This window comes from Parasteatoda tepidariorum, chromosome 3 (genome assembly GCF_043381705.1).
Source record: "Parasteatoda tepidariorum isolate YZ-2023 chromosome 3, CAS_Ptep_4.0, whole genome shotgun sequence".
In the NCBI taxonomy this organism is placed as follows: Eukaryota; Metazoa; Arthropoda; class Arachnida; order Araneae; family Theridiidae; genus Parasteatoda; species Parasteatoda tepidariorum.
This window is the reverse complement of record NC_092206.1, coordinates 102,228,955-102,249,156: the sequence shown is the minus strand read 5'-3', so window position 1 is coordinate 102,249,156 and position 20,202 is coordinate 102,228,955. Positions and strand designations below refer to the sequence as shown.

Below are 20,202 nucleotides of genomic sequence, written 5' to 3'. Positions count from 1 at the left end.
ATATTTTGACATAGCATTCTTTAACAGACAGTATGCATACCCAACATTTGTCAAATAATTTTTTTCTTATAGTTTAACTAAATTCTTTCAGCATTAGATTGTTTCTAATAGGAATTTATTTAAAATATATAATTTAATCAAAGCTCTACATTCACCATAATCACCATTTTGAATAGACCATATTATTGCTTATTTTTTAATCATTTACAAATTAATATAAATCATGATGCATCAAAAACTTACAGATTAGTCTATATTCAAATAAAAATTAGTCTATATTTAAATAAAAATTTTCAATTTATTCATTGTAGTACAATATTTTAAACATGAAATTTTAATATGCTATCAATATTGTTTGTATTAAACTTTAAACATTCTACAATATAATGATTTTAACTGCGCTATATATATATTTTGATTTAACACGGCTAATTTGTTTACAGACAATTACTTTTGTCTTTTTCATTTTTGCAGAAAAACATTACTTATTAATTACAGCTAGACAATACGTTTCAACTACTATGAGTGAACAGTAATGATCACAGTACAAAATATTTACTGACTTTATTGGATACATGATCAATAAATTAATTTTTAAATGTTTTAATTTAGCGGTCAAGTTTATTAAGTACACTGAATGTTTCTACCACATCTACAATCTCAAACACATCGTGCTTTAAATTACTTTTCTAGCTGATTTTTAACTCAAGGAAAAACATTACCTACGATACTACTTTATCATGTAACTATCATTGAAATTTATAAAGTTTACAAAAAACTACTAAATTATAAATACCTTGAATAGTTGAAACGAAATCTGCTGAGCGAAAACAAGATGGCGAGGTTGTCTTATGAACAAGCATGAAGGAGTTACAACTCAACATAAGCAGTTGAAAAAATTTTTCGAGTTCAATCGTTCGCAAACTACCACTAATATTATCTTGCACTTTCTGCCATAAAATTGCATTGGCTGAAAATGATATTTTAAGTAATATTTAATTTATCGTTCTCCTTCATAAATAAATGTTTATTTATTAGTAATATGGGATAACCTTTCGCAAAAATGTGGCTCTTTTTGGACCAAAATAATGAAATAGATGATAATTTTGAAATTTCGAATGTTAGATCGAATACTATTTAATTTTATATAATATTAGTTGTAATATTAGAAGATAGGATTCAGGAGTCTTGCGTTTTCTAGCACGGCAGTTATATTGCATCTTTCTAATATTAGATCATAGCTTTTTGCTATCTGGGTTTAACTATAAATTAATAAGTTGAGGAAAATTAAAATGCTTACAAACCCAAATTTAATTTTTTATTCCAATTATGAATTTTTCACAAAATAATTTACAATCGAGGTTTGTTTTTGTTTTCGGGAGTTTTCAAAAAGAGCCTTCAAGATTTGAAAAAGTTCATTCATTTCCTGAATGAAATTGAAAATAATCACGCAGAGATTCTAGTGCCTGTAAAGGGACTGTGTGAGTTGGGGGAACTTTTGCGGTATCTTCTTCATCAATGTCGTCTATCTCTTCATCATTCTCGTCACCATTTATTTCAGCTGCAATTTCTGCAATATCTCGTATTTGAGCCGTTATTAAATGCTCATCTTCTTCAACGAATTCGTTGAAAGTACAATTACCCATTCCACCAGACACAGTATTCCAATCCTCTTCGCTAATGTCGTTTTCATTTTCGGGCTCTGGCTCTTCACATTCAGATTCTTCTGGAAGCAGAAATCCCGCTTTTTTTAAGTAGTTTTGATTACACTTGTCTGTGATGCTTCTCCTTGATGAGCACATCATGTGCATTGCATCAAGGACAGTGATTTGCTTTAGCTCGTCTTTTGCCTGAAGTTTTGTTTCCATGGCAGCCAAAAGACGACGAGTTAAAGTTTTTCTATAGTGTACTTTTACACAACGGATGATGCTTAGATCCAAGGGTGGAATTTTGCTAGTGCAATTTGCAGGAAAGAAAACAACTTTCGTGTTATTGAAATTCGGTAAGTCTTTTGGATGAGCAGGGCATTGATCCATGAGTAAAGGAACTTTTAATTTTTCTTTTTCCTTTCTCTCATCAAATTTATGAAGGAAATCCAAAAAAATGTTCGTTGTCATCTACGCCGTTTTATTGCTACTATAGTCGCATGGGAGCTTTTTCACATTCTTAAAGCATCGCGGTTTGCTTGATCATCCCATGACTAATGGTGTGAATTTTTCTGAGCCATCAGCGTTGCAACATAACAAGACAGTTAACCTTTCTTCACTTTTCTTCCCCCCATGACATGATTCTCCTTTAAATGATTAAGTTTTGTCTGGCATCATTTAAAAAAAGTCCTGTTTCGTCGCAATTGTCGATGTTTTTTAGTTCGCATCCTTTTATTAAAGTGGCCAATTGCTCCTTTCACTGTTGAACAGTTTCTTCACTGACACTTCCACTTTCTCCAGAAAGGACACGAGTTGCTAAACCATGTCTGTTTTTAAATTTTTCAATCCATCCGTGAGATGCTGAAAAGTTTTGCATATCAAAATTCTTGGACAACTCTACAGCTTTCTCTCTCAAGAGTTCAACATTAATGGGAATGTTTGAAGCACGAGATTCTTTAAACCATGTCAACTAAACTTTTTCAAATTCCTCGTACTTCCCACCTTGAATCCTGCTTCTTTTCTTCGATTGCACACCACATTCTTGATTAGCTATTAAAATCGCTTCTCGATTTTTTAAAATCCCTCTTAACGTTGATTCGGGGACATTAAAAGTCTCCGCCAAAGCCTTTTTCGAGATGAAAGAATTTTTTTATTACATCCATTTTAAATTAAAGTGACAATTTTGCTCTCTTCGCCATGCTGAAAAGTAAGTATCTAACTAAACACCGACAATCTTCAGTTAGTCGACGATGTCACATGGTTTTCGCACTAACATTTTCCATTGGCTGTCAGTTTTACCTACCTCAATTACAACAGCGATCCCTCTTTTTACCCCTCTAAGTGAAATGTGTTCCTGGAATTTGAACAATAGGGATAAGAGAAAAAAGAGGAAAGCAGTAGGGGAGTCATTTAAGGCCTTAAAACGAGGGTTGTTACCACACAAAGATAAGAAAAACGAGAGCATTCTAAGAAAAACATGTCAAAAGGATGAAAATTCTTATGACAGGCAATATGCTACAATTTTGAGACCCCTCCTTTTCAAAGTGAGAAAGTTTTTGCGCCGCGCATAAGTGAGAGATCACTGTATATATATATATATATGTTACAGCCAAAGCCCAAAGTCCGGCCACTTCGCTTCGCGAAGTGTACACGATGTTCCGGCCAAAACGCGATGCGCTCATTCAAGAATGCCCAGTCAAGAATGCAAATTTTTTATGTTGACCATTTTACTACGTTTTAACATCTTTTGTATTTCAAATAACTTTTACTTTACAGAAAAAAAAATTGTAGTGGTATGTTTTTTCACATACCGTGTGGTACGGTGGGACCACAATTTTTTAATATTTGTTTTATTAAAAAGTTAATTTGCTAATATTGCCCTTTTTGTTCTCTTTTTCAATTTAAAAATATAAACCTTCTAATTTAAAAATATAAAAAATAAACAAGTTTTTAAATTAAAATTTAATTTTTTACTTTGTCTCAAATGGCCACATCCCACGGCATTTTGCTGCGGGTACCGCGGTTAATAATTTTTAAAGAATGAAGTAATGGTTATACAGAGCCAATAATACGTGTCAATGATTTTTTCTTCCAACTTTGGCTGATCCTTCCATGTCACTTCGCGGTCTGGACGGCCAATTCCCGAAATCAAGAAAATATTGGACATTGGCCAGCTAATTTACAGCGTTCTTAGCCATTTCGCGAAGTGGCCGAATTCGGGCTTTGGCCGTAACACACAGACACACACACGCACGCACGCATATATATGTATATGTATGTATATATATATATATATATNATATTTTCGATAATAATATTGCATGTTTAAAAACCCTCTGTTATATATATATATATATATATATATATATATTAAACAGAGGGTTTTTAAACATGCAATATTATTATCGAAAATATTTAATAATGGTAGTCATCATTTTTGATCATCGCGGTATTAGTTCTATTTTTTCAGCCTGCTATGAATCATTTTGATGGATCGGCACTTAGTACGACGTCATGCATACGGCGACGACTTTACATGATTAAATTTAGTAAAAAATGATATAAATGTTCAACACCGCAAAAGAAAGGTTAGCTGTACATAGAGTATTGCTTAATTTGTGATGGTCAAACTTTGTCCCAATTTCTCCCTAAATCAGCCTTCAATTTTATTGTATTCGAACTTGAATTGCATTTATACTTTATTTTACATTATTTACAAATGAAAAATTTGAGAAAAGAATGTATCAACAAAAGAAACACATAGTTTCTTTTACCTTTTAAAATATAAATTCTTTGACGTCGTGAAATTTTCAACATTTATTTTAGTTGAGCTAACCTAATATAAATACTTAATGAGAGCACGCAATAAGCTCTTAATAAAACTCACTTTTGTTTAGGTAGTTCTGTACGCAGGTAAATCACTTACTTAAATCCTTGAAAAGCTCTTTCTTTGGTCTTCAAAGGGAGTCATTAAGTAGAGCTCATGAATCTTGTTACCCTATTTGAAAAAAAAAATAGGTTGAGAAATGTATAAGAAATGATATTTTGCTTTAATTTTACAGATATGATTCTATCGCACGAGTTTTATCGATCATATGGTTTTCCTTTTCTCAAATGAAAGAGCTTGACTCATACGATAATAGCAGCTCATTCTAGTTTTTCAAGCTTATATTTTATGAATGGGTGGTGTACGTTAAGTTCTTTTGGACATTCTTATATTTTTTTCCTTTGATTAAAATTTCGGAAAATTCTCCCGATCATCTAAATGCTAAATGGGTTTTTGACATAAAATCAATTTATTCTTCCGAGTTATTTTTAAAGTTCATAAAAACTAAAAAATATATATTTAGAACTTGACAACTCAAACGGAAAACTTTAATCCAAAATAAAGGCTTGCGAAAGCACAAATTTATTCTTCTTCGTACTGCGCAGAAGGGAATTTATCAATTTTTGAGAAAAACAACGGATGAAAAAAAAATGACACTTTAATATATGGAAGGAATCGATGTAGAAAAAAAAAATTACAAATTGAATAATGAAATTATTGTACTAATCAGAGTATCGCTTCGTAAACTAGACAGCAGAATGAACGGAAGAAATAATAATAATTTCTCCTAAATATATTTCAGAAAGTATCAACACCGTGGATTCTTCATGTAGCAGAAAATTCTCGGGAAAATGAGGTGGAACCCGTCATTTTAGAACATGACTTTCAACTAAAGAAAAATGAAATATCTGACTGGTAAACTCTATTTTTTCTTCTGCTTTAAGACATTTCAAAGAAATATGATTTTATACTTGATTAGAACAATTATTTCTTTTAATCCTTCACTATGATGGGGAACCAAACGGAAGAATTTAATAAATAAATTATAGATTTGCATTCTGCGTTAATGGAAACTTTTAGCCATGTTTAAAGTAATGAGTTAATAAATAAGTTTTCTGAAATTTGACTTATTTGTAAATTACATTATAATTAATTCGAAAGATGTGATGCAAAACGCAAAAATTAAAAATGACATTAAGACATTTCACCTTTCGCTACATTTTACATTATAACATTTACATTTCGACCACTTTCGACAATAAACTATTTGGAGGCCTTATTTAGTATTTTGAGAGAGAAAAAGAAGTTTATCTGAGGAAATTAACTTTTAAGGCTGATTCCATGACTTTATTTAGAGTTTAAACAAAACAGTTAATTCATTTAAAGTGAGTTTTTCGAATATCGGAACCCAATCTCAGAACTAGAAAATTCGACCCTTTATTTTAAACTAATTGATACTATAAATATTATAATAAAACTAGCTTCCGACATAAATTTTCTCAATTTTTTAGAAAATACAGCTATTTATTTGAAATTTTTAATTGATTTTTGATATTTCTTTAAATATTTGAAAAATCTTTCATTTCTGAGTAAAGGAAGGTCAATTACTTTTTAAACATTTAGAGTTNTTTATTACATGTAATTTGATTACATGTAATTTTTTGATTTCGAAATATTAAGTATTGAAATGTGTAATCCAAGGTAAGGAATAATTTGTTTCAAAGTTTTCAATGGTAACAAAATTTATTCTCATAAAAATGTATTCTGTTATTCTCATTCCAGATTAAATAAATTATTTTATGTGCTCAAAGATACATTATAATATTTACTCTATTATCAATATTAAGTTAAAAATTAAAATAAGAGAAATCTGAGTTGTTGACTTAGATTTTTAGATATATGTCACGGCGAAAGAACGAAATCGGTGGTTGTTGACTTTCACCGGTGAATGTCTACAAACACCAAATACGTCGGTAAAAGATCGAATATTTCATTACATTCTTGTACATTCGGACCCTCACCGGTGTATGTCGACAATCACAGATATGCTTTGGCGAATGTCCGAAATATTTATTACATTCGATTTGATATGAATTTATTCGTGGATATAATTACATTTATTCGATACTTTAACCCTACACTGATGTTTTTTTTAAGGTTAAGTGCCACTGCCCGGTATACATTTGCCCGGTATACCCTACACTGATGTTTTTTTAAGGTCAAGTGCCATTGCCCGGTATATATTTGCCCGATACTCCAAACACTGATGTTTCTTCTAATCTATCGTCAGTAAGTATTAAAATATAGAATAAATATAAATATATCAAATAAATATAATAATATTAACGAATAAATTAATATAAAATTGGATATAACAAATATTTCGGACATTCACCATAGCGACTACGTGAATGTTGACATTCACCAGTGAATGTCGACATTCTCCAGATTTCGGTGTTTCACCGAAACATATATATAAACACAGATATTTTGAAAGCAACACGCCTAATTATTAAAATGTTCTCTTTAAAGAATTTTGTTTCAAAAACACGCACAATATTTTGTTTTCTTTTTTTAAACCAAGACTCACATTCTTTATTCTAAATTATATACTATATTAATTTCAATAGATTTTTTTCATAACTTTGATATCAATTTTATTTTGTGCAATTATTTGTGAAATATGGAACAAAAACTAACTTAATCCCGCCCCCTTTTTTTAAAGCAAAACTTGTTGAATGTAAGACAAATGATTTAATAATTGAGCATTTATTAAAAGTATTGTTAGAGATGCCTCTATATCTACAATCTTCATTAAATAATGCTCACATATTTTGATATTTGTGTTAATAAAAAAATTTAAAAGTTAAACAATTTAAATTTCTTTTTATTCTCAATAAAAATAAATCGATTCTCTGATAATAAAAAATTATGTAGCTATACATTTATGGGGCTATATTAAAGGGAAAGCTATGCTCAAGTAGAAAAAAATACAATTGAGTTTCTATAATTCGTGGTGGACGGGACCGAACCTACTTTGAAATTTCAAAAACTCGAATTATTGAAAACTTAAAATTTAAGAAATATTTAAATAAATAGAAACAAGGCAATTTTTTAATTTCAGTATTTAATTGAAAAATGTGTTATATTTAAATTTTTTTTAACTTACATTATAGATGATCAGGCTACATTTACTACATTACACCAAGTTACATTATTCATCCTATTACTGCATCAGATTAATAGTACTTTAAAATAATTGTCTACTGTTTTTTATTTAAACACACTGTTCACACGTTTCAGTGTTTAGGACACAAATTTGTTTTCAATATTTACTCGTAGTAATGGTCGTAAAACCAATCGTTAGTAATCGCTCCACACGTTGTGTGCGCGTTGGTCACTGTTTGGGAGCAAGACTGATTTTTCTTCACTTACTCGAATTTATGGGAAACTCGAACTATCGAGATTAAAGTGTAGTTACCACTTCAGGGATATCATTTATGCGAACTCAGTCGTAATATCCATGCCATTTTATGTCATGGTATTAAAATTTGGAAGATATGGTTTTACTTTTCACTCATATAAATAAATGATACAGAAAGAGCTTTATTCTGAGAATAGTTTCATAGAACATTTGCCTAGCTTTCAATACCATACACTCATTTAAGTCTACTTCTCTAATTCTTACCTCCAATCACCTTCATATAGGATGATACTTTTGATTTCGACACATAAGAGAGTAGTAAACAGGATGGAAATTAATGCAAAATGTTTTTTTATGCAGCGAGATCTACCAGGTGTCTGTGTCGACAAACAAGAGGAGAGATATCGTATCCCTCTCAGTCTTTCTCTCGGTTCGACCCAAGTTGGCGATGGGAAGAATTCTTATGGCACTCTGTGTTCTCATCGGACTCTACTTACTCATCATATTTGAGGTAAAAATGTTTCATTCGTCTAACAGACTTTCGGCAGCAAGTATCATTTTCAAAGGTTGCAATCATTACACTTCATCACATCCTAAAATAGAAATTTAAGTGTTACTGTGAATGACAGAAATGGGTGGTTGTTGACTTCCACCGGTGAATGTTGACAATCACATAGTCGCTTAGGTAATTGTCCGAAATATGTACTAGGCAGAGTTGGCCAAAAATGTAATCGATTACATTTTTTGATTACAGTAATCAATTACTTGTAATCATGATTACAATTTTCGAAAATTTTGATTACAGCTGTAATCATGATTACAATATTACAGTAATCAATTACTTGTAATCGTGATTACAAACTTTGATTAGAGCTGTAATCATGATTACATAGTCGATTACAGTAATCAATTACTTGTAATCATGATTAGTTGTAGCTGTGTTGTGGGCTAAAGGGTGTAATCATGATTACAATTTTGATTACAGTAATCAATTACTTGTAATCATGATTACAAGTAATTGCGATTACAAGTAATCACAACAAAAACGATTACAAGTAATTATGATTACAAGTAATCAAAATATATGATTACATGTAATTTGATTACATGTAATTTGATTACATGTAATTATGATTACATGTAATCTAAATACACGATTACAAGACTTATTCCTATAAATGATTATATTTTACAGTAGATAGTATAATGTATTTTATAATGATACATTTTGCACGTATTTACATGTACTGCATTTTGTACGTATTTCTATACGTACAAATGAATGTAACTAAAATAAATGTACATATGATTTTACCTAGTGCATATGTTCAGACATCTTAGTTTCACACACACGTACATACACTTATATTGTAAGTATAAAATATATGTACGTATGTATATAGATATTTACGTATGTATGTGCAAACAATGTAGACATGTGCATTTATACACAATGAATATATGCATTTTATGCAAATATTTGTGTATGTAAAATGTATATCTATGTTCATGTACGCATGCATATACAAGTACTTGTTGTTTGTACGAACATACATACATTGTCTGTACAATGTATGTCCCATGCATGCATGTGCAATTTATTTATGAACAGTATAATATATGTATGCATGTACAATAAAGGTATATATGTAGTATGTACAATATATGTATGTATACATGTACATGATATGCATTTCCATTGTATTTATGCACAGATACACAATATGTTCATGTTCAATGTATGTATCCAAATATGCATAATACATTTGTGTACGATTGTACGTACATTAGGCGTATTTATATTTTAGATATATTCATACATATATTCGACATGCATAACGTATGTACATACACACACAACTGTACAATATTAACGTATGTACATACGCAAATATTGTACAGTTGTATATATTGTACAGATGTATATACATATAGCGTACAGATGTATATTCATACAATGTACATATGATGAAATGAACATATAATGTTCATACACTGTGCATATGTGTGTACATATACAGTACATATGTGCATAAATATATTGGGCGTAACTCTTTCATACATGTGTACATTAATACATGTGTACATGCATGCTATCCCTATCTATGCATATGGTGCAATGTATATATGTCCAATGAATGTATCCACACATGTACAATGCACGTATGTTCCATGTATGCATATCCATATGTACTATATATGCACGTACAATACATGAATGTATGTACATACATTGTACATGCGTACATACATTACACGTATACATATGTACATTACATTTATGTCTAAATATGTGTACAATGCAATAAATAAAATGCATGTAAGTTAACTTTTAATGACTCAAGCAAGTTAAATGACAAAATCAAACGATATTTAAATTTAGTTTTCAGCTTTAATTGTTCTATATCATTTTGAAATTCTCTGAATAAAAAATTATTTTCAGGTATTTTCATGAAATGTTTGACAATACAGATTTATTTTTTTTATAACATAATGCATGATTCATAGAAATTTTTTAAATGGTAAGAAAAACGGTAAATTTTATGTGTGGAATTAATATTTAGAAATTCCAAATAAAATTATCGTTTGCTTTCTAAAAAATATGAGGTCGAGTTTCATATACCTTAGAATAATTTTAAAACAAATTTTAATAACTTTACTCATATAAATTTTTTTAATGTATGCACAATGTATGTGTATATTGTAATTACATATATTTAAATGTACGCACGTATTTGTACATTACTTGTAATTATGTACATGTATACGTTGTATGCACATGCATACATTGTGCATATAACTATTTTTTTGTACATCCATGCATTACATGCGCATAAGTATTAACAAAGTATGTAGTTATACAAGTACATACGTAAGTTGTACATAAGTACATACTTTGCGTGCACATATATCGATGTACATATAAATATGCATGTATACATGTACGCATTTTATTTACGCAACTATGTGCATATATTGTACCTTTAAATAACATTTTTACATATTGTACGCAAATACGTACAATTTTATATACATACGTACATTGTATATACGTGCTATTATCGTAAATTTATACAATGTATGTACTTAAGTACATAAAAGCATGCAAACGCATAAACATTATTTTCATATACGTTCATCCGTATATTGTCTATGTATACAAAGATACAAAACATTGCCTTTTTGTACAAACTAACGTACATGCGTACATGTATCATAAATGCATAATTATATGTACTAAGTATATGCGTTCGCAAATTGTACTGTCATGCGTGCATACATTCTATGTACATAAAAATATGTTAACTCATGCATACTTACATAATGAATTTGCATATAGTATACAATCGTAATAACTTGTAATCGTATAGTTTGATTCATGATTACATGTAATCATATATTTTGAATACTTGTAATCATAATTACCCGTAATCGTTTTCGTTGTGATTACTTGTAATCGCAATTACTTGGAATCATGATTACGAGTAATTGATTACTGTAATTAAAATTGTAATCATGATTACAGCTGTAATCAAAATTTTTTGAAAGTTGTAATCACGATTACAAGTAATTGATTACTGTAATCGACTATGTAATCATGATTACAGCTGTAATCAAACTTTGTAATCATGATTACAAGTAATTGATTACTGTAATTGAAAAATGTAATCGATTACATTTTCGCTCTACTCTGATGTAATCAAAAATTTTGATTACTTGTAATCGCGATTACTGTAATCGACGGCCAACTCCGGTACTAGGTCTAGTGAAGTGTCACTGCTCAGTTCACATTTTCCCGGTATGCCCTACATCAATGTTTTTTTAAGGTCAAGTGCCACTGCCCAGTCTGCATTTAACCGGTACTCCGAACACTGATGTTTCTCCTAATCTGCCCTCAGATGATAATAAAAATATCAAATAAATATAATAATATCAAGGAATAAATTAATACCAAATCGGACATAACAAATATTTCGGATATTCACTAAAGCGATTATGCGATTGTTGACTTTCACCGGGGAAAGTCGACATTCTCTTGATCTCACGGCAACATATCGATTTCAAAATAACACGTTTCTTTATTTACTCATTTCTTAATTTGTTTGACATAAATAAACGAAAATGTAAAAATAAGCATAGGTTTTTTTTTAAATTTTAGTTAGTTTGTAAGACGAATGATTTGTAACAGAGTTTTAAGTTTAATCACTCCCACTATTAAAGATTGGTGAAGCCTTTCAATTCAATTCAGCTGAAAATATTTGCAATTTAAGTAATAGAATGAAAGCTCTCAATGAGACTGTGGAATTTCATAACAATAATAATAAGAAATTATACAAATGAAAAAGATGCTAAATGAGATGATGGATAAATAAAATGGTTTACTGGAATTTGTACTTATGATAACTGCTATTACTCACTTATGTAGTAACTGAAACTTTTTAATTCTATTGAAAAAACTTTACGTGCTCTTATCATTTAAGGTCCAACGCCACAAACTTGAGCAGCATTTTTTGCTTTCATCATTGCTAAGATAAATTTTCTAACCTTGGTAAAATCATTGAGATTGGATATTTTAACCTTTCGTTAATTTTTATACTTTTTTATTATTATTTAATTTTCTTGCCAGAAAATTATTGTGTAACAGAATTGTATGTGTGCAACAGAAAGATTAATCTGAGGAAGAATTAAATAAAAAGATTCAATTTCAGTTGTAATAAGGGAATTTTATTTTGGTCACTGATTTTCTTTTCTTCTTCTATAGATTGTTCATCGCACTCTGGCTGCCATGATAGGTGCTACATGTGCTATTTCTTGCCTGGCTATAGTGGGAGAGGTGTGTTCACTATATTTATATATCTATTTAAGAAATCAGCAATTAGATGGTTCACCACAATCTCTTTGCTATAAAGTTAATCATAAGAGGTTTTCTACTCTGTAAATTTTCAATTCCGAGATCTCATTAGAGAATGTAGGTTTATTCCGATTCATGAGATCTCTCGTCTTTTGTGTTAGGTCCTAGGACAAGGAATTGAGCAATGACAGCTGTAAAATTGATATGGATAAGCTGTTTCACTAAAAACATAAAATTATCATAGAAAACAGGAAATACGTAGGGGAGTGTCGGGTACCCCCGCCCACTGTCAATTTCATATGTATAGAATATTTTTTCAAGTCAATGGGCCATCGGACATTAATTGTTATGTTAACAAAAGATTATTTTCAAAGTTTCAAGTATTTATGCAGCTGGTAACATGGTAAACAATAGTTTTGAAAATATGTTGAATACAGTAGTCATGAAATTAAGAAAAATTGGTTGAATGTTTCGATTAAACTTCATTTTAATACGAAAAAAATATTTTTTTTTCTATACATACAGCGTTCAAGTATGTAGTCTTAAGTTTAATTTGCACGAAGAAAGAAGTTTATATGTGAAAAATTGTTCGAGTAATTACAAATTTACAAAAAAATTGGATTTTGGGTCCCGCTCGCATGAATGTCGGGTATCACCGCCCAATTTTATTTCTACGATAAATGTACGGTTGCAAAGATTATTATTTTATTGCTTCAAATTTGAATGTTATATGCATTTTTAACAACAAATATTGTTGTTATTAAATGATAGAATTCACTAAAAGTATATAAATATGCAGTAAATAAAAAAATTTTGTGATAAAAATGATAAATGAGGTTTATCTATAGTCAATACATTGGTCATTTTCATCTACACCTGAAAAAACAGTCAAAAAACATAATTTTTGTGACTGGGCGGGGCTACCAGACACATTTTGAAAAGAGCGAAAAATTCATCGACTCGAAAATTCGAATAGACTTATTAAAATTTTTGAGATATTTCTGAAATTTGCATTTGCACAAGATGACCGAATTCCAGCGCATATGGTTATGAAGTTATTAGAGAGACATAGTCAAACCCGTAGAATTTATTGCGCACATATAAAATACAGATATGGCAAATACCAAAGTGTAGAACAAACGAAAATATATTTTCAAATAATATTGTTGTAGTAAAGTGCCTTCTAACTTTTTCAAAGATTAATTTTTTTTTGTTCCTTTGCTCCCCCCTTTCCCCCCCAGTAAACTCACGTTTCATTAAGTGAAGTGGAGTGCACGTCCCAGTTCTCTCTAATAACTTTTTCTATTTATCACGAAGTTTTATGTCGATTTCTTCCCTTATCTTGAGTATGTAATTTCCTTTTAATCTTTTGGCAGCTGATAAAACCCTGTACTGACGCTTTGTAGTGATGAAACCTCCATATATGTTTTTGAAGAACGAAATATAATGAAAGTTAGGAAGGATTAAAACTATGCGGAGAAGATTAAAAAAAAGGCAAATTTCAAACTCATAAATCAATGTATCAATCATCAGTTTAAAATTGTAAATGAATTTCGATGCTACATTGGAGCATCCTATTCAGTACAGAATACTGACAAATGGCGAACATTACAAAAGAGCTCTGAATAGGATGTAGCATCGAAATTCATTTACAATTTTAAACTGGTGATTGATACATTGATTTATGAATTTGAAAGTTATCTCTTATAATTTTTGAAGCACAATTATTTTTGGACACTTTAGACAAAAAATTATATAAACTATATAAATGAAGTATTTAAGCAAAATTAATTTGATAATTAAAAATTTCTCGTCATCTAAATTAAAATGTTGCCTGAAATTATTTAATAGGTGATTTGAAAATTTCAAGTTTAAGTTATAAAATTTTTGACTTTTCCTGATTTTCACGTTAATGGTTTTTGAATACTGAAGTTGACCTTTGCCGAGTAAATAAATTGTTAAGTTCGGAAATACAATAAAATAAATTATCTCATAGCACTATATTATTATTTGTGTTTTTTATGAACCGGTAAAAATTTTTAATAAAGACAAACAATGTTAAAAAAAAATCACTCATAAGCCGACATACTATCATAGATTCCATTCTATAATGAAGAATCTTCCTCGTTGTCGAACACACAGAATGAAGGAGACCTCTAGACACGGAATGAAGAGTTCCTCTATCATACAGTGTTTCAAGCTGACGAGTATTTTTTTTTTATAGAACTAAAACTCTAACTATAGAGTAATCCAATGTGTGGTATTATTTGTACTCTTTTGGTATGGTTTTGTTTTAATAATACATAACACAAATTTAATCCTTACTTAAAGACTGTAAATTCCATGATACACCAGAAGTTGTTTCGTGATTCTTTCGTAAATCAGACTCGAAAGATAGTGCGATAAACGAGGTTTCGAGTCAATATTTCGGGTAGACATAAACGAAAGTTAATCATAAAACTTTAATTAATATATTTTGACACATTTTAGGATATCTTTTTTCCGAACACTCAATTTACTTCCGAATTTTCACCCAATTCAAGTCAATCAAAATTTTAAAGCAAAATATTCTAATAAATTTGTTTGTCATGAACTGTTCGCAGAGACCATCTCTGGCTGAGGTGTTAACATGGGTGGACGTGGAAACGCTCTGCCTCCTCTTTGGAATGATGGTACTGGTGTCCATTCTCTGTGAGACTGGATTCTTCGACTACATCGCCGTTCTGGTATGTATATGCGCAACAATCTTTAGTTATTTTCTGCTCCTCCCTAGCGATGCGGAGATTTGTAGGAAAGTTTTCATGCATGCTCTGGCGATGCTCAAATAGTGTTTTTGGAAAACTCTGACGAATTAATAGCGGACCTACCATAGCGAGGTAGGTGATTGGGGAGGAAAACACAATTTATTTGTTAAGTAAGCTTTTCATCAGAACAAGATTTAAATTTCCTTCTTTTCTCTGATCCACATTCATAGCTCAAAATATCAGAACAGGGCCTGCTTAAGAGAATCTGATTGGAAGAATACTTATTACCCTACATTATTATTGACAAAAAAAATTGTATTTATTTTACTAATCAAATCTATTATTTTTTTTTAATAACACGTCTACATTATTGTGCACTGTATATACGATTTGCATGGAACCCTATTTTGAACTATTCGCCTCAACGTCTCGATGATGCACTAATCAGATTCTAAATTTGTTTGATAAGTCCCAAATTCTTAGTATCTAATGGCGGCGGCCAAAAGAAACAAATCATGACAGGGTGTATTTGCTAGCCCTATAAAAAGTATTGAGGAACGCATGTCCTTTACTAGGTTATCGGCATTCAAAGCGGACTTAAATTATGTAGACAATATAGTATGTTATAAAATCAGTCACAAAAGTACGTTTTCTCTGAATAATGATTGTTTTTCATCTCGGTAGCGCACTCGACAAAAGTGTCGTTCACTCCGCTGGTGGAGAGCCTAGGATTGTGAGTTTGATCCTGGCAGCCGAATAATCAACCGGCGTTGTATACGCAGCACGATAATTCTGACGTGGTTGAAAGTCCTTTTGATGGTTGTGGTGTGGAAGTGATGCTGCCCTAGGTCGGTTGACTGGGCTCAAAATTACGTGACATTCCTGTCATAGCTATAAAAAGACAGTCCTGAAAAACGGGTGCTTACGGGTTAATTTAAAGCCTGAAATTTTTGAATGAATCGAAATACATAGCAGTTACGTTTTCACAGCAACAAAAGTAAGCATTGACACAATTACGAAACGCCCTTATAATCTAAAAAATTTCTTTCTTTTTTTTAACCTTTTATATTTGCAGGAATACAATGAAGGAATTCATAATAATTTTTATAGAACATCACAAAATTGATATTTAAGTCCCTGATAATAATATCTATAGAACAGTAAACCAGTTCAGCTCATGTGATGCATTGTGAAAAGTCAAGAGATTGCTAAGTTGTTATGTGAATAATTTCTATTTCAGACATACAAAATGGCACGAGGCAGAATTTGGCCTTTAATAACTGGACTTTGTTTAGTCACTGCTGTACTATCTGCATTTCTCGATAATGTTACGACAGTTCTTCTTATGTCTGCTGTTGCCATCAGGTGATTTTAAATATGTTTATTTTATTATAATATTTTTAAGAATAATAAAGAAAAGATAAGATTACGCTCAAATTTCTAAGGTTTAATTTATTATAATCGAATAAGATAATAACATAATAATTTCTGGGAAAATAGTTTCCCTTTTGTATATGAAATGGCCCCTGGGATGGGAAGAAAATATACAATCTTGCGTTCTTTAGAGATTTTAGGTTGTAAAATGTCCTGGGCATGACTTTCTTTTTTAGAAGTTTGAATAATGTTTTGATTTGTATTGTTAAAAACTACGTGTTTGGTCAATAGGAAATACTGCTGAAATAGCAACGTTTGTTATAACGTTGCTACAGCTTTGTTAATTTACGTGGCACACGAATTGACGAAGTATTGGACGAAGGGTTGGTATGACAGATGCTTAATTTCGGCTCTATGTGTACTGAATTTGCCTATATTTCGAAATATTGAAACGTTTTACGAAATTCAATTCCTGTTAAAGCTTTTTTTACAGAAATTTGAATTTTTTTTCTTTTCAAAAACAATTATATTAAACAATAAAATATAATTAAAAACATCATAGTACTCACAGCATTAAATTAACCCCCTTTTTAATCCAGTCCTGATTGGAATTCAATCAAAAAGCAATCTGGTTTAAACATTTGTAGAAATGATGCACTTTAAATATCATTTTAATGAATTTGCTAAGAAACGTCTAACCCATGATCTAAGCAAAATGCTTAGTGTTTAAACGTCGCTTATGTGAACCACGAGAAAAAAAAATATTTTGTGAAGAATAAATTCACATTCAAACAAAAAAAAGGAGCTCTTCAAACATAATTTAAAGTGGCTATCGATCATCATTGCCTATAAAATCATTCTATATTCATTACAGATGATGGAATTGCCTAAATGCGAAGAGACTGGAAAGGTCAGAGGGGTGGTGTGCTATGAAAGGAAGAGGAAATGTTTAAAATAAAACTGAAAGCAAGAACAATATACTGAATTGAAAGCAAGCACAAGAAATCTTGTTACTGCAATAGTTTGAAAAACCTTTCATGTAATGGTTGAACTCACTACAATACGTTTTGTACATGTGTTTCATTTTTTTTCCTAACCGGTGCCCTACAACCCGACCCAATTTTGACTTTACGAGTATCAAGGCTTAACTCTGAAGCCTTATAATTTTGAACCCAATCCAGAAGACATCTGGATCAAGCATTGTGAGGAACTAGCCCTCGCGGAAGACCTTTCGATGGAAATACCTGCTTTTGCGTTTTATGTTGAGGAAAACCTCGAAAGTCGCGCCCTTTACTCAACGTTGACTTTATTTTACGTTGGTCAAATTTTAAGCTGTTTTTTTCCTTGCTGATTTCGTTTTAGCAAGATTCATAAAACGCATATAACAAGCGTTTTACAGACATCTGGTTAGGACTGTCTTGATGTTGATCTAAACAGGGTATTCAATCTCTACCTGTGGAAATAGTTGAAGGTGTTCGAACAAACACCTTTTTTTCCTATTTCTCTGGTTGGCATCTATGACTACCTGTAAGAAGAACTACTTTTATAATGAGGCACAATTTACCCTTCTCATTTGCTTAGGTAGCACTGTGAAGGTACACTCTTGTTCCAACGTATGCTTCAATAAATATTTAATTGAAGGTATCTCTCTTGATTCTGAATCATGAAATATTTTGGCATAATATTTTCAATCATTTGAAAGAGGATGACACCAGAATCTAATTTTTTTTTGTTCAAGTTAGTTTATATTAATTTTCAAATCTTTTGAATGAAATGTCAAGTTGAGAAAAATAACCATTTTTAACTTTTCTATGTTTGCAAAAGCCGCTCGTAATATTTGTGCTCTGTATGAAGAGAATGCCAAAGTTGAAAGAACCAATCTTGATGGGTGCGCCAGGTTTAAAAATGAAAACTTTGATTTCAAAGACGCACCGACCCTCTAGTTAAGTTTGGTGAAGAGCAATTAAACCAACTTTTGCACGAAAATTCGTGTCATACTAAAAAGGGAACTGGTAGAAAAAGTTAAATGCATTTTAAATTTCTGAAACATTAGAAAATAGCGGGAGATAAGTTAACCTATTGTTATAAATGAGATATTATTAACTTCTTTGCACTCAATGTATTCTTAAATATTTTTTTTACGCACCAGGTTGTGTGAAACGATGAACGTTGATCCTAAACACATGCTCATTTCGTTGGTCATTTTTTCAAATATTGGTGGGGCGGCCACACCCATTGGAGATCCACCCAACATCATCATCATCAACTTTAAAGGAATTGCCAGCAACGTAAGTAGAATTGAAAACATTCTGTGGAATCCACATAAAAAAATACTCGACAAAGTCTTTAGAGCAGTGTTTCCCAACTTTTTTTTCCCGAGCTTACAAAACTTCTCAGAATTTATTTTTCACCTCCTTCTTAACATACGCAATTTTTGAATATTTAAAAATTCATATAGTCACTAAAGATATTTGAAAGATTGATCACAATGAAGTTATTGAACAAACAATCCAAAACATATAATGAACATCTGAATTTTAAGTGCAAAATAACTTTAATCAAAGATTTCTCCTTATTATATTATAAATTATGGAAACTTACTTATTAATTAAACTGAGTATGATTATTACGCTTGCTGCAAAGATATTTAATGCTTCAATTCTTCCCGTTTTGTTATATCCAGGTTTTTCCTTTTCTTTTAGTTTTCTGCTCTGTAAACTCTTTCAGGTACTTAATCATAAAAATAATCAGATGGAATATTGTATGACTTTTCTCACATTTAGCGATGAGTCATGAAATGAGATAACTCTGCTTCTCCCCCTCCCATAGTCGGCGCCTATGCAATAAAATTACGGCTACTAACGTGACGCACAAAAGCTACTTACTTATTCTTGAGATTTATCTATCTCTAGCAGAGGTTAAGAGTTGCTACAATGTTGAATTTAATTCTGGGTATGTCCATTTTTGAAAAATCACCCTGAAGAATTAAATTGTACCCCCCGTGGGGTCATACTTTGAGTAACATTGTTTTCGAGGGAATCTACGATACAAATGTTGTACGCCGAATTCGATATCAGACTTTGGCAAGATCTGAAAATAAATAAACAAATAGAAATAATAAATAAATGATGTGTCGGAACATATCTCCAGAAAATATTTTATTTTTGCCTTTAATGGAAACAGTTGGAACGGAACATCGGTATTCTGGACACAGCTCGAAATGGGAGTTTAAGAAAACAGCAAAAAATATTCCTATTCTAAGTTATACCTAAATTTAACACTAAACGTATTTATTTTTCCTAACATTTTAAAAAACTAAGCATAATCAATACGGG

The 20,202-nt window shown here is 30.8% G+C and overlaps 1 protein-coding gene across 1 annotated transcript in view; it reads left to right on the top strand.

The window, feature by feature from the left end:
• Positions 1-20,202, top strand: part of LOC107437251 (P protein-like) — a 78,620-nt gene that overhangs the window by 19,805 nt on the left and 38,613 nt on the right. Inside the window, exons 5-10 of the mRNA XM_016049183.4 lie at positions 5,276-5,388; positions 8,258-8,408; positions 12,660-12,731; positions 15,353-15,475; positions 16,734-16,858; positions 19,017-19,155. Coding sequence (XP_015904669.2) covers positions 5,276-5,388; positions 8,258-8,408; positions 12,660-12,731; positions 15,353-15,475; positions 16,734-16,858; positions 19,017-19,155 — 723 coding nt within the window. The remainder of the gene's footprint in view (positions 1-5,275; positions 5,389-8,257; positions 8,409-12,659; positions 12,732-15,352; positions 15,476-16,733; positions 16,859-19,016; positions 19,156-20,202) is intronic.